General features: G+C 43.8%; 1 protein-coding gene and 1 pseudogene across 2 annotated transcripts; one reads left to right on the top strand and one right to left on the bottom strand.

Moving 5' to 3' along the window:
• Positions 1–1717: 1717 nt before the first annotated feature.
• On the bottom strand, positions 1718–7438 carry Ift22 (intraflagellar transport 22). 2 transcript variants are annotated; one of them, XM_010618931.2, is made up of 5 exons: positions 7296–7438; positions 4016–4092; positions 3801–3890; positions 3414–3592; positions 1718–2561 (listed from the first exon to the last, which is right to left on the bottom strand). In XM_010618931.2, exons 1-5 carry the CDS (start codon positions 7332–7334, stop codon positions 2413–2415), a joined length of 534 nt encoding a protein of 177 aa, XP_010617233.1. In that variant the 5' UTR covers positions 7335–7438; the 3' UTR covers positions 1718–2412. The 2 variants fall into 2 exon arrangements, with proteins under 2 accessions (XP_010617233.1, XP_010617232.1); XM_010618930.2 differs by having other exon boundaries at positions 3390–3592; positions 7296–7437.
• Positions 7439–11584: 4146 nt separating this feature from the next.
• On the top strand, positions 11585–12143 carry LOC104858729 (annotated as a pseudogene).
• The last annotated feature ends 1290 nt before the right edge of the window (positions 12144–13433 follow it).

The raw sequence follows: 13433 nt of genomic DNA on the forward strand, positions 1-13433 counted from the left end.
CATGCCCCTGGGGTCCACCTCCAACCATGCTCCACCTCTTAGCAGCAAGTCTGCTACTGCACTGCCTTGATCCACCTTCAAAAGCCCCACCTTTGAACACAGCAGGCTTTGGCAGGACACTCTCAAGTTAAACCATAACAGAGGTGACTTTGAGCTATGTTCACAGGTGGAACCACCCAGTTAGATTTTGGAAAGAGCAGAGGCCTAGGGTCCAGTCTTTTCCTCTCTTCTAAATTGCTGGGTCATCGTGAACATTTGTTAACTTCTCCCTACAACATAGGCTTTCTCCTCTATTAAGGCCTCAGTGAGTGGCATTTGTGATAGGTGGCTCCTAAAGAGATCATGTCCCAATCCCTAGAACCTGTCAATGTTACTTCATTTGTTTGTTTGTTTTTCGTACAGGTGATCGAACTTGGGACCTTGCACTTGCTAAGCAGGTGGCAGAACCACTGAGCTAAATCCACAGCCGAATGTTACTTTATGTGGAAAAAGAGTGCAGATGTGATTGTTAATAAGGAGATTATCTGTGTGGAGCCCAAATGCAATTACAAAGGCGCTGTAATAGAAAGAAAGAGAGAAGGAGATTTGAGACAAACATAGACATGGAAGGGTAACATGGGGACAGAATGGAAAGAAACTTGAAGACGCTGCAGTGATTCAACCACAAACCAAGGAAATGACAGGAGCCCCAAGAAGCTGGAAGGGGCAAGAAATAGTCTCTCCTGGAGCTCCCAGGAGTGTGGCCCCAGTGGTATCTTTTTTTTTCAGCTTTAATTGAGTTTATTGGTACATTTTAGGGATACAGTACAGTTACATTCATTGTTGGGATCTTGTACCTCTACATGACAAGTCTTGGTTCTCATTTTTTCCCCTTGACCCTGCCCTCCCTTCCCAGTGGTATCTTATCTGGACCCGGTGATACTGATTTTGGACTTCCAGCCTCCAGAACTATGACAGAAGCCTTGAAAGAAGCTAATTCTTGTTATTCACAGTAGTTGTGTTCTATAAAGTCACCAAGAATGATGAATTAGTAATACTGAGTGCTGATCTCCAAAGAAATATAGGGCTAAATCCCTGCAGCCTCTCACAATATTTTCATCAGCTGATTGTTATGTAACCTTTTTATGTGTTTATTTTCAAATATGCTTTATTTCAAATAAACTGTTGAGTCATAATCCCCAAATTCATGGCCCACAGCACTGTAACTCCTGCTCCTGATCTGAACACACATTGTGTCCCACACACAGCCCTCCAGCACTCAGGCCCACTAGCCAGCACCTCAGCATGACACTTGGGGCCACTTCACAGTGAAATCACCAACAAAATGCTGAGAAATGTGCACAAAGTAGATCATGAGATGCAGACCACTGCTTTGTGACAGCTGAACAAGACAGTGGAGCATCCCTGCACTGGCATCAACTGGGAACACAAGTTGTGGGGACTGAAATTTTAGGCCACTTGTGTGTATCTACAAAAAACTGACAAAGCACCACAAGTACGGATCTGAGAAAGACAAATACATTTTAACAAGTAGGCCAGTCCTCAAATACAAAACCCATATGTGAGGATCGACTGCAGCTTCACGGGGGCGTGGTGAGGATCCATCCCAGTCCCCTCATGATGTGGGGGACGGCAAACACGTGCGATTTACACCAGTTACAGAAAATGACTACTTTGTTGTTCTTGTCGTACTGGGAACTGAACACAGAGATTTGCATTGAGCTACATCATCGGTCCTTTTTTATTTTTTGAGTCAGAGTCTTGACAAGTTGCTTAAGCTGGGCCCAAATTTACAATCCTCCTGCCTCAGCCTTTCAGAGTGTGGGGATTACAGGCATGAGCCAACTGCTGCTCATCTGTGTGTTTTTTCTTTCCTTTTTTTGCCTAATGAAAACATAGTACAGCACTTAAGTTTCTGACTCTGCCTCTCTATTATTTAGAAAAACAGAATGGAGGCTATATGGGGGGCAAGGGTTATGTTGGTTCTATCATGTTGTATACAGTCCACAGCTAGCACAGTGCCTCGCACATCATAGGAGATGCTCACCTAGTTGGAATTTGTTGACTGAATCAAGGAATGAAAATCATATCCAAACCAATACACTTGGATGAAACTGCTATTGTATCTTTGGGCTATGATGGCTACAATTCCACAATTTTAATAAGTTAACATATGTGAAAGGGAGGCGATCACTCAATTTTCCACATCTTTGGGAAGGCCTGGGCCCAGGGAATCAGAACCCAGTGAAAGGATTTCATGTCAACTCTCGGCTGACCGCTACCTTCAAGGAGAAGAGGACAATTTCTTCTGTTGCCACAGTGGGAAGAAAACACAAGTAATTGGATGCAACTTCAGTTCTGTGCTGGGAAGCAGCTGGCCACACCAAGAGGTGGATGCCCCTGGGAAGGCTGTTAGGTGATGATTGACATCTCCTCCCTGTCCCTGCTCTCAGATATGGAACTGATGATATTTTTCAAATATTTCATGAATTCCATCCGGATCTCTTCAGGCTCATCCTCAAGATTTGAGTGCACCAACTTCAGCTTGTTGAGTGGTGGTGCTTAAAGAGGAGAATCAGGTTGGTTAGGCATCAACTTTCCCCAAAGGGCCCCTCTCTACCTCCCCATGACCTGAGACTTCTAGGAGCCCATTAGTCTAACTTTATAAAGCCCAGAAATAAAGTTGTGTCTTGCTTGACTCAGCAGTGAAGGGTTTTATGACAATGCCTCCTGGCAATAGGACAAGAACTACACCAACCACCTGCGGGTCCTCTTGGAATTTTGTTTTTGTGGTGCTGGGGATAGAACTTGGGGCCTCACATATGCAAGACAAGTGCTCTGCCCCTGGGCTGCATCCCCAGCCCTTCCTCCTTGTTCTTAACCCAGGAAGGAAGAGATTCTCTCCTACTCTCATTTTGTTTCTGAATATATTCTGAGGTATTTTCCAGGATCACTTTGTCACCTCTGTTATATGTGTGCCACATAAGATGTGGAGGCTTTTGGGCTGGGGATTTAGCTCAGAGGTTCTGCTGAATGCCTCGCAAGCACAAGGTTCCGAGTTCAATCCCCAGTTCCAAAAAAAAAAAAAAAAAAAAAAAAGAAGATTTGGAGGCTTTCTTGAGCCAAGGCCTTTCAGGAAAGCGTGTGTCCAGTGGGACCAATGAATGGCTGAAACCAGGCTTCCCCTGTCTGGGAGTCTGTCTGCTATTAAGTGTCCATGTGCTGGCCCGGATGGCTCTTCCAACCTGGCAATTCTGACATGGTGACAATGACACATACCCGCACACAGCAGGTGCTCAGTGACTGCACGAATGGCCTTGAAGACACAGAGCCAACCATGGGTGCCCCAAATGCTGAGACAAGGGCAAAGGGAAACCTGGTCTCCTTACACAAAGACAGGCTCCCCTTGTCACCTCCAGAGCCTGGTTTGTGATGTGCGATGAGCAGGCACTGAGAATCCTGTAAGAACTGCTGCTGGACAAAGCAGGAATACCACATTTCGATTTCCTTCAGGTGGCTTGGGATGTTGGCATTGAAGACGATCACTACTCCCTGGGCATCCTTCATCAGGGCTGGCCAGCAGGACTCAAACCTGCAAGGCAGGCAGGGAGTCAGAGTGAGGGTTAGGTCATCCTGGTTTCTAACTGTGCATTTCATTTCACTTCATGTGAATTCCTTTTGTGGGGCTGGAGACAGAACCCAGGACCTCAAGCATGCTGGGCAAGCATTCTACCACTGAGCTACATCCCCAGCCCTGATATTTCAGTCACTGGATAAAGCAGATCTATAAGGAAACATACTTAGCATCGCCGCCACAGTCCCAGAGCTCAAACTCGCACCCTGTGCCCTTGTTGTTGCTGGTGACATTTGGGTTCTCAAATTCCAGGATCCTATAAATAAAAACAGCAGCAGAAGAACCTCTACTTTGGAAGCACTCTGGAAATGCCAAAAGCCCCCAAAGTAGGAGGTGAGTGACAGCTGGTGACTCTTTGGGACACAGATTGGGCATGCTAACCTCACTCCTTGGGTTGGGTTGTATTCAGTGATGTCTGAAGATTCCGTCAGAAAGTTGGCCAGAACGGTTTTTCCACTCTGTGAAAATGAGTGAATAAAGGTCTGCTGAAGAGCAGAAAGATAAACCATAAAGATCCCTCCTCATATTTGGCTTGGAACTTGGCATGGTGCAGTACAGCCACACACCATGCTGGCTTACTGTAGAGTGGTGGGCACAGCCAGGCCTGGGACCCAGAGGACATAGGATTCTAGCCCTGGCTCTGTCACTGAGGTGACTTGAACCACACTGATTTCCCTGCTTGGCTCGCTGCTTCAGAACCTGAGATCGGAGAAAATACCATGAGTGTCTCTCTTGCCTATTCCTCTTCATATCTTCAGGAAACCAGTCTTTCAGGAACAAAGCCACTGAGGCTCAGAGAGGGAAGAGGAGTTCTTCAAGGTCACACATAGGAACAAGGTCAGAGCTGAGTCCCAGGTCTGGGGACATCCACCTGGCTGGGCCGCAGTTCCACAGAGAGCTGTTTCTCCTTACGTAATACATAAGTAATATACATCCCCGTGTGAAATATCAACACAACAACAAAACAGCTTTCCTCATCTCTCCACTCAAACCATCCTTTTATCTGTCCTATTTCTTTCTCAAAGCTATGATCTGTTTTTCAGATCTTTTCTATATATTTGTATCATTCATTGAATTTTATATGTCTGAATATAAAACAAAGTTTTTTTTGTCATCTCTAAAGAGAGGCAATCTATTCAGCTTGGGTGCTTATAAATATTTCCCCCAAAACTGAGTGTGGTGGTACATGCCTGTAATCCCAAGGATTACAAGATTGCAAGGATACCAAATTCCAGTCAGGCCAGGCAACTTAGTGATTTAAAAAATAAAATAAAAAATAATTAAAATTAATTAACTGAAGGGCTGAGGATATAGTTCAGTACAAAGGCCCTCGGTTCAATCTCACATACTGAAATAAAAAACAAAAAACATAAAACACAAAGTTCCTCTCACTATGGCCTGCCCTCTCAGATACTTTATTTTGGGAACACTGCTTGGCAAAATGATCTCGATCAATGCTAGTTTGGGAAGCTTCGTGAGGTCAATTGACAGAATAAGGAAAGTAAAAGTAGGGGTAGGGACTCAACACTACTTTAGTAATTTTCCCTGAAGAAGCAGCTGTACAAATTATGTATAATGTAAAATGAACACAGCAAGTGATTATGTTGTACAGACCATGCATGTTTGTTTCTTAGGCTGACTAAATAAAGCAAATGGCCCGAGATTATAGGAACGGATTCTGGGGCTTGAATACATTTCCAGGAGTGATGCTATACAGAGATTCAAAAAGTGCAGTTTGAGAACCAAGACCTGTCATGTAAAGGTACAAGATCCCAATAATGAATGTTAACTGTACTGTGTACCTAAAATGTACCAATAAACTCAGTGAGGAAAAAAAAAGTGCAGTTTGTAAATAACTTACATAAGTGTAAAGAGGATGTGCTTTGGAAGACAGGTGAGAGGAACAGAAAAGTTGGTAAGGTTGAAAAGCGAGGAAAGGGGAGAACTGAAATTTATTTTATTGTTGATGTTGGGTGATGCATATCAGGAGCTCATCATTCTTGTCCCTCTATATACTTGAAATTTTCCATAAACTAAAAAAAATTTCAACACCTGCTTTGTTATTTATAATTCTGCACACTTAAGATTTTGTCTTGGAGCGCTTTCTATATCCATGTGCACAGATTTGACTCATTTTGCTTAATGGCTGTACCTTCTTTGCAAGTAGGAATGTATTGCCGGGAGTGGTGGCACACACCTGTAATCTCAGCACTCCAGAGGCTAAGGCAGGAGGATTGCCATGAGTTTGAGTCAGCCAGAACTACACTGTGAGACCCTGTCTCAAAAAAAAAAAAAGTAGGAAGGTATCTTACTTTCTAAATATTCTCTTCTTGGTGAGCAAAGGAGTTTCCCATTGTTCACTATTGTACATGACTCAGGAACACAGAAAAGCATTTAGTTATAATAATGATCACTGCACCAAAAGTGATACACATTGTAACTTTTAACAATTTGCCTTCCATGAAAGTTATATTCAGTTTAGAGTCTCAGCAAAGGGATCCTAGAACATTCATTTTCCCACATCCATCTTAACACTGCATATTATCAATCTTAAACTTTACCTATTCAATTTGGTGGGCAAATAAATATCATCTTTTTGTTTTAATCAGTGTCCCTGCGACTGTGAGTTTGAGCGACTTCTTATATGTAGTTACTGGACAATTTTATTTCCCAATTTTAATTGTGTGTAGTAGTGCCTTTGCTTGATTTTCTACTGAACTGTTTCTGCTTACTGTGTTTTAAACTTTCCTGGTGTACTTTTCCTATTAATCCTTTCTTTGTAAAGCTTTTTACAAATACCTTCCCTCTGCTTTAACTTCCCTGTTGTTTCTCCAAAGGTGTCTTCATTTTTGTGTTGTGCTTAAGAAAACCTTCCCTAACTCAAGCTAAAAACACACCTTTCCACACACTGACCTATGAATCTATAATGGACCAGGAACATCAGCATCACTATAAACCAGTGATGGCAAACCTTTTACAGCTTTCAATGATAACAAAGAGACTGCTGTGGCACGCATGCCACAGGTTTGCCACCACTGCTCTAGACCAACAGCATCAGCAAAACCCAATTCACAGGTCATCCTGGGCTATGAAATAAAAATTCTGTGGTAGGACCCAGTATTCTATGTCTTAACACACCCTCCAGGTGATTTCAAAGCACGCTGAAGTTGGAGAATACTTCTCATCTAATCACTTCTACTGCGTTTCTTTCCACATACATTTAGCTTTAGATCATCTAAATTTTTATTTTTGGGTACAACACGAAGCGCACATATATGTAGAAAGCCCGGCTACCACCGTCACACACACATTGATAGCCAATCATTCCAAACCATGTAAGTAATCTAGTTTTCCCTCCTGTTTCTTTGGCCCCACAGACACATTAAGGATGATTGTGAGTGAGTCAGGAGACTCAGGACCCAGTTCCAAAGATGCCACTCAACTATGTGGGCCTGCGGGTTCTAAACAACGGGTTCGCTTCCACCTTGGGCAGTAGTGATTATCAAGGAGTTTGCGGTAAGGCTCTCGCCGGGTGGCAGCTTTAGGACCGGGTTGTCACCTCCTGGGGGGCTGCTTGAACAAGGCACAGACTCAGGGGACACCCTCACGTCCATCAAGGCCCCGCTGGTGGGTCCCGCCGCCGCGCTGAGTCCAGCCTCACCTCGCAGGGGCCCACGAAGAGGATCTTGGCCTTCAGCATCGCTGTCGCTGTCCAGGAGCTCTCCTGAATACGTCCCGCGTCCTGTGGTGCGTCGAGTCTACAGCCGGTGAATCACCGCGCTGATTGGCTGTTTTCGTTTCCATGGCGACCGGGAGCGGTGCGCAGGGAATGACGGGATTGGGCACTTCCGGGAGCGGCGGGCGGAAAGAGGGCGTGAGAGGCTTGCGGAGGTGAAACTGGTGGGAAAGCCAAGAACTCCAGCTGCAGAAGCGATTCTGTGGGCGCAAGACTCAGAACCCGCCAGTCCCGCCTCTCTTTGTAGGGATGTGGAAAGTGAGCTCCAGGAGGGGGCGCAATGGTCGGTCCCTAATTTTCCTTATTTTTCCTAATCACCCTGAATGTTCAGAAAGGCCTAATAGTTGGTGACCTGGGCTAGGTACCAGGCCTCTGACTCTGTTGTCATTCTGCGGTGATACTGCCCAGATTGGGGTCGGATTTATCATAGCCTTGTCCCAGGGGAGGAAAAAGCAAAAGCGAAAGAAGCCAGGAAACACAAGTCTAGGATTTATAAAGGGCTTCACCATTACTCAGATGATTTGGGAGAGACCAAAAAGGCATTGTTTAGGCAGTATGGGTGCTTGGGAATATTGCCTCTAAATTAGCCTGAGGTTACATGGCCAGACCATAGTATATAGTTTTTGTTTTGTTTTGTTTTGTTTGTACAGGGGACCGAACTCAGGACCTTGCGCGGCAGGCGGTGGAACCACTGAGCTAAATCCCTGGCCCTATGTTATGTAGTTTTTAGAAACAAATGACTAAATGTGATCCTGCACTTGTTTACATTTGGTTCAAACTCACTGTCTTTTACTTGGGGGGAGGGGGTTAGTGCTTATGCCCCACGCTTGACCACTTCCCTTCCCTCCTTGTGACTTAAAATTTTCATTCCATTGAGGACACAGACAAGTAAACTCCTGACAGGAGCTCATGATGACCTGGGGTGTATTTTTTTTTTTTTTTTACATTTTATACATGCCTGCTGTACACAGCTCTCTAGACATGTGGATCTGGACTCTTAAATTTTGGCTGAAACAGGACTCCTCCAATTTTGGGTGAAACTTTAAAGGCTAACAACAGATATTACATATCTTTAGATTTTAGTCTATCTCTTGAGAACTAGTACATCACCTGGAAGTTATTGAAGAATTATGAGGTCGAAGAAAAAGAAGAGAGGAAGAATTTCTTTGAAGAGAATATTGTTTGCTTACCTCAGGTCAAGTGGGAGATGGAGTTTCAGAGAACCTGTGTCCTGTAGAATTTGGGCAGCGTGAGGATAGATGTGGGAAGCTGTAGGGAGATCTCAACCAAGAGTAGGGAAAGAAAAAGATGCATTGGGAGTAGCCAAGGATACACGAGATTTTTCCCTAGGACACTGAGATGGGAGGGAGTTGTCTCTGAGTTATTTAGGACAGGGGTTTCCAAGCCTGGGCTGCAGACCAGTACCAGTCTGTAGGCTGTTAGGAACTGGGCCAATCCCCACCCCTGGCATCTTTGCCTATGCCCCATCGCCTGCCTCCTATCAGGTCAGTGGAGACATTTGTTTCTCATAGGGATGTGAATCTTGCTGTCAACTGCCTGCTCTAGGTTGCACGCTCTTTTGAATCATTCCCAAGGCACCCACCGTCCCCCTCCCTGTCCACGGAAAAATTGTCTTCCTTGAAACTGGTACCAGATGCCAAAAAGGTTGGGAACCACTGATTTTAGGATCTTGCCTTTGGGAACTCCCTAAGGAAGGTGGACTCCCCAGAGACGATGGCCTGCTGGGTGCTCAGGCCGTGGCATGAGGAAGCAGCAGACTGTTGTGGGTCTTGACGGAACCTACCAAGGCTTCCCAATGAGATAAAAATCAACACTGGGGATCAGCTACTTCAAAGGACACCCAAGCTGCATTACATCTGCACTTGTTAGATAAGACCTTTTCTGTCCTCCTGTACATTTCTCATAACTCATGTGTGGAAGGTCCCAAGCAGCCCAGTGAATGAAACTTGGAGGGGTGGTAACGGAGAATAAGACGGAAGAATAAATTTGAGTGATTTGAGTTGATTCCCCTTGCAGTCTTCCCACCCTAAATCCAGGCCAGGTTTTGGGATTGAGGCAGAGAGCTATAACTCTTGAATTAAGCACAGAATTTTGATTAATAATTCAAACCTTTTATGGAAATTCCTATCAAATAAAAAGATTGTGGTGTGTCCTCATTCACCTTATTCACTGGACATGACAGCGTATGACTTCCGGCTCTTCTCCAAAGTCAAAATGACCATGAAGGGGAAACATTTTAAATCCAGGACATTGGGACAGCCACAAGGGCGCAACTGAAGACATTTATGAAAGAGGACTCCAGACCTGCTTCAGAAAGTAGCAAGAATGATGAAATTAGTGTGTTAAAGAAAGGAGTATTCTGAGGGGCATTTATGGTAATGTGTCTTCTACTGTAAACATTTTTAAAAGTTTAAACATTCATGTATTTTGTAACCACAGTACATTATGACATTGGACATTATAATGGAAACCTTAAATACATTGGCTACTACCTACCTATTTGGGCCCATTTTCACCTAACCCTGCTATGGATCCTTTCCTCCATCTTATCCCTCAAGGCCTTTCTGCTCCCTCCTTATCTTTTTCAGTGTCGAGGATAGGACCCAGGGCCCTACACATGCTAGGCAAGTGCTCTGCCACAGAGCTACATCCCCAGCCTCTCTGCCATTTTTCATGGTGTTCACTCTTTGGAGCACACCATGATGCCATCGTGACCAGTGCAGTTACATTACAGTGTCCTTAAAGAGCTAGATAATTAACATCCTTTTGGCCCCATTGTAAAGTGTATGTTTAAAGATTAAGTGGTTGAATCCTTGGCTTTGAGCAGTAGGAGGAGGTGGCATCTGTTCTCAGATGAGGAAAAATGAAGATGGCATGAAGATAATCTGGAGGAGTTTGTATTTTGCTTAGGAATTAATATTATTGATATAAAAGCCAACCACAGTGGCAACAAGAGATCTGGATGTCCAGGATTGGAAAGCCTAGGGCTGATATGGCAGCTCAGCAATAGCCTTGGATTCCTGGCTCTTTTGACATTTTTCCTCTGCTGGTTTAGTCTTTGTCCTCATGCATGTTGTCTTATTGTCACAAAGTGGCTGCTGTGCTTCCAGCCATCGTGCTAGCAATTAAGGAACAGGGGTAAGGAAAACTGCTGTGCTAGTTGAGTCTATTCCTTTAAAAATCAGTTATTGCATTAAAATTTACATATATACAGTAAACATTTTACATGTTGAGTTTCAAAAAATATTTAGTTCCATATAATTATCATTTCCCTCAAGACGTGGAATGTTTCTACCACCAAGAAAATTCCCTCATGTTTCCCTGCAGTCAGTTCCCTCCCACTCATAACTATAGAAAACCTCAGTTGTACTTTTTGTCACTAGATTTATTTTTGGTTTTTCAAGAATTTCATATAAATGGACTCACTCAATATTTCACTCTTTTGTGTCTGGCTTTTTTCACTCAAGCAATATTTTGGGTATGACCCTATGTTCTGTGTATCAATAGCTTGCTCTTTTAATTGCTTAGTAGTAGTCCATGTATGGTTATACCATAGTTTTGCTTATCCACTCATCTGTCGATGGACATTTGGGTTATGCTTTAGTCACTTTCTCATTGCCAAGACACAATCCCAACACCCACAGCTGAAGGAGGGGAAGTTTATTTTGGCTCATGGTTACAGTCCATGGTCAGCTGCCTCCAAGGCAGAAATAGCCTGGCAGAGGGTCAGGGAGGAGGTAAAGCTGCTCACATCATGGTGCCAGGAAGCAGAGCAAAGGAAGAGTCAGGAAGAGAGATGAACACTTCCAGGTCGTGCCCAGGACCACCTTTAAGCAGGCTCCATCTCCTAAGCAAGTCAGCTGCAGCACCCCCATGATTCAGTCACCTTCCAAAAGCCCAGCCTCTGAGCCCACGAGGGTTTTTTGGGAGGAGTGGGGGGGTCATTCTTGATGTAAATCGTAACAGATTGTCTCAAGTGTTTGGCTATTGTGAATAAAGTCGGTATAAATTAAGCATTGGTGACTTCATTTCTTTTGGATAATTACCCAGGTGTAGAATTGCCGAGAAGCATGACTATGTCTATGCCAGGGATATGTTCTGTGAAGTGAATCCTTAGGCAATTTCATTGTGGGAACACCAGTGTGCATTGACACAACTAGATATGACCCCTCGATGCCATCAAGAGGCGCAGTATGCTCGAGGTGGATGGGGCCGCTGCTGGTGCACATGGCGCTGTTTTACAGCCAACTTTTGTTTATAAGTAGGAGTGCACTGTAGAATAGCTCAGCAAAGCTTGAGTGCCACTTCCTCCCAGTCCACTGGGGCTGCCGCACTTCTGTGGGTGGGGAGGTCGGATCGACACAGCATAACCACAGCAACTCAGAAGTTCATGGGCTCTACCGTAGCATTTTCAGGCTGGTGAGGGAATGGCAGGTGGCATCGGGACAGATGGAAGACACAATCAAAGAAAAATAGTCCATGTTAACTGAAACCATGATGCTGTTTCTGAAAAAACAAAAACCTCACAGATACAAACCTGTGTAGAGATGAACGCACAGCCAGGATGAGGCTGGGCTGCATTACCGGCTTCTGTATCTAAGGCCAATGCATTTGCCTCCAGCTTGCCTCAGCCTACTATGAGGTTGGGAACTTCAAACCTGGGAGAAACCGAGGAAACTTGCCCAACCCATTCATCTCAAGTCTCACGATGAAGTTTCCTTACCCAGAAGAAAGTCTGTTTCCTGCAAATGATGAACCAACTAGATTTTGACTATAAATCAGATAACATGACACTTCTTTATTAGCGACAAAAGTTCATATATCTTCTCTGGAACTGTCCATCGCCATGATGTGCATGCCCACACATCCCCGGGGCTGGTCAGGGTCTTGTTTCTTGAGCAACGACATTAACCCCAGAGGTCATGGACCTTCCATCTTCACTGAAGTCACCTTTGGGAATAAAGGCTGAGTGAGGACTGCGGAGGGAGTCGGAAGTGACACAGCTGTGCATGGGGACACCATTTGCCACCCATCAGCTGATGCATAGAAACTGGCCAGTTCCAGAAAGTTCTTATGGCTGCTCTAAAATTTATACCAGCCCAGCATAGTTTGGAGGTTATTTGTCCTTCAAGTAACATATTCCCTTAAAAGTGGGTGTTTTTGTATGTGCCTTTTTTGGGTGGTCTTTTGACTCTTGCAATTTCCTGATAAACTTCTTAAAAGCACATCTTTGGATTAATGATCTTTTTCTATTAAAAATTTATAAAACACTCATTCCCCCTCCCTATGCACAAAAGTGCATGTCTTTGTCAAATGTATATGTTTACCTTATCTTAAGGTAAGGTAATTATTTAAGATATGTACTGCGATCACTTAAGATGCACTTAAGATCTTAAGTTAAAACTTAAGTTTTTAAAACTGAAAAAACTTCTTTGAAACTCATACCGTATCCATTGACTTTTACTTTAACGTTGCTGAAAAATACAAGGCCTGAGCTGGCTTTCAAATGACATCTAAACAGAAATGGGACAAAGAGGTGCAAATTCGTGGCAAGTCAGGTGTACATTTGCGTATTACCCTCCTATCTCCTAAAAGAGTGGGCATAAGAAAGAAAATCCCTACCCATAAAGTAATACAATAACAATTAAGAAGTAGAGAAGGTTAAACGCCTGATCCAGTAACATAGTCATTTGTTATCATTAAGTTTATGTGCTGTACATAACTGTATGTGATATACTTTTCTGACTGGCAACATACACGTAGTAGATTTGTTTACATCAACATCATCACAAACATGCAAATAGTATGTTGTGTTACAGGGTCACTAAGTGGTGGGAATTCTTCAACTCCATTATAACCCTAAGAGGTCACTGTCGTATATGTGGTTGCCATTAACTGAACTGTTATGTAGAGCATGATTATACACACACACACACACACACACACATGCATATTTTTGTTACACACACACACACTGGTTCATGGTTTTCTGCTTTACACACTGAATTATAATCTGGGTTATTATCACTGTCTACCTTGTTT

This window comes from Fukomys damarensis, unplaced genomic scaffold (genome assembly GCF_012274545.1).
Source record: "Fukomys damarensis isolate Sample0158 unplaced genomic scaffold, DMR_v1.0_HiC HiC_scaffold_17, whole genome shotgun sequence".
Taxonomy (NCBI): Eukaryota; Metazoa; Chordata; class Mammalia; order Rodentia; family Bathyergidae; genus Fukomys; species Fukomys damarensis.

Excerpts from the sequence above, each read along its gene's own strand:
- Ift22 (XM_010618930.2), bottom strand. The coding sequence starts at position 7,334 with ATGCTGAAGGCCAAGATCCTCTTCGTGGGCCCCTGCGAG. Across the intron at positions 3,891-4,015 it reads AACCCAACCCAAGGAGTGAG|GATCCTGGAATTTGAGAACC; the intron begins GTTAGCATGCCC and ends TTTTATTTATAG. Across the intron at positions 2,562-3,389 it reads CAAGGGGAGCCTGTCTTTGT|CACCACCACTCAACAAGCTG; the intron begins GTAAGGAGACCA and ends CTCCTCTTTAAG.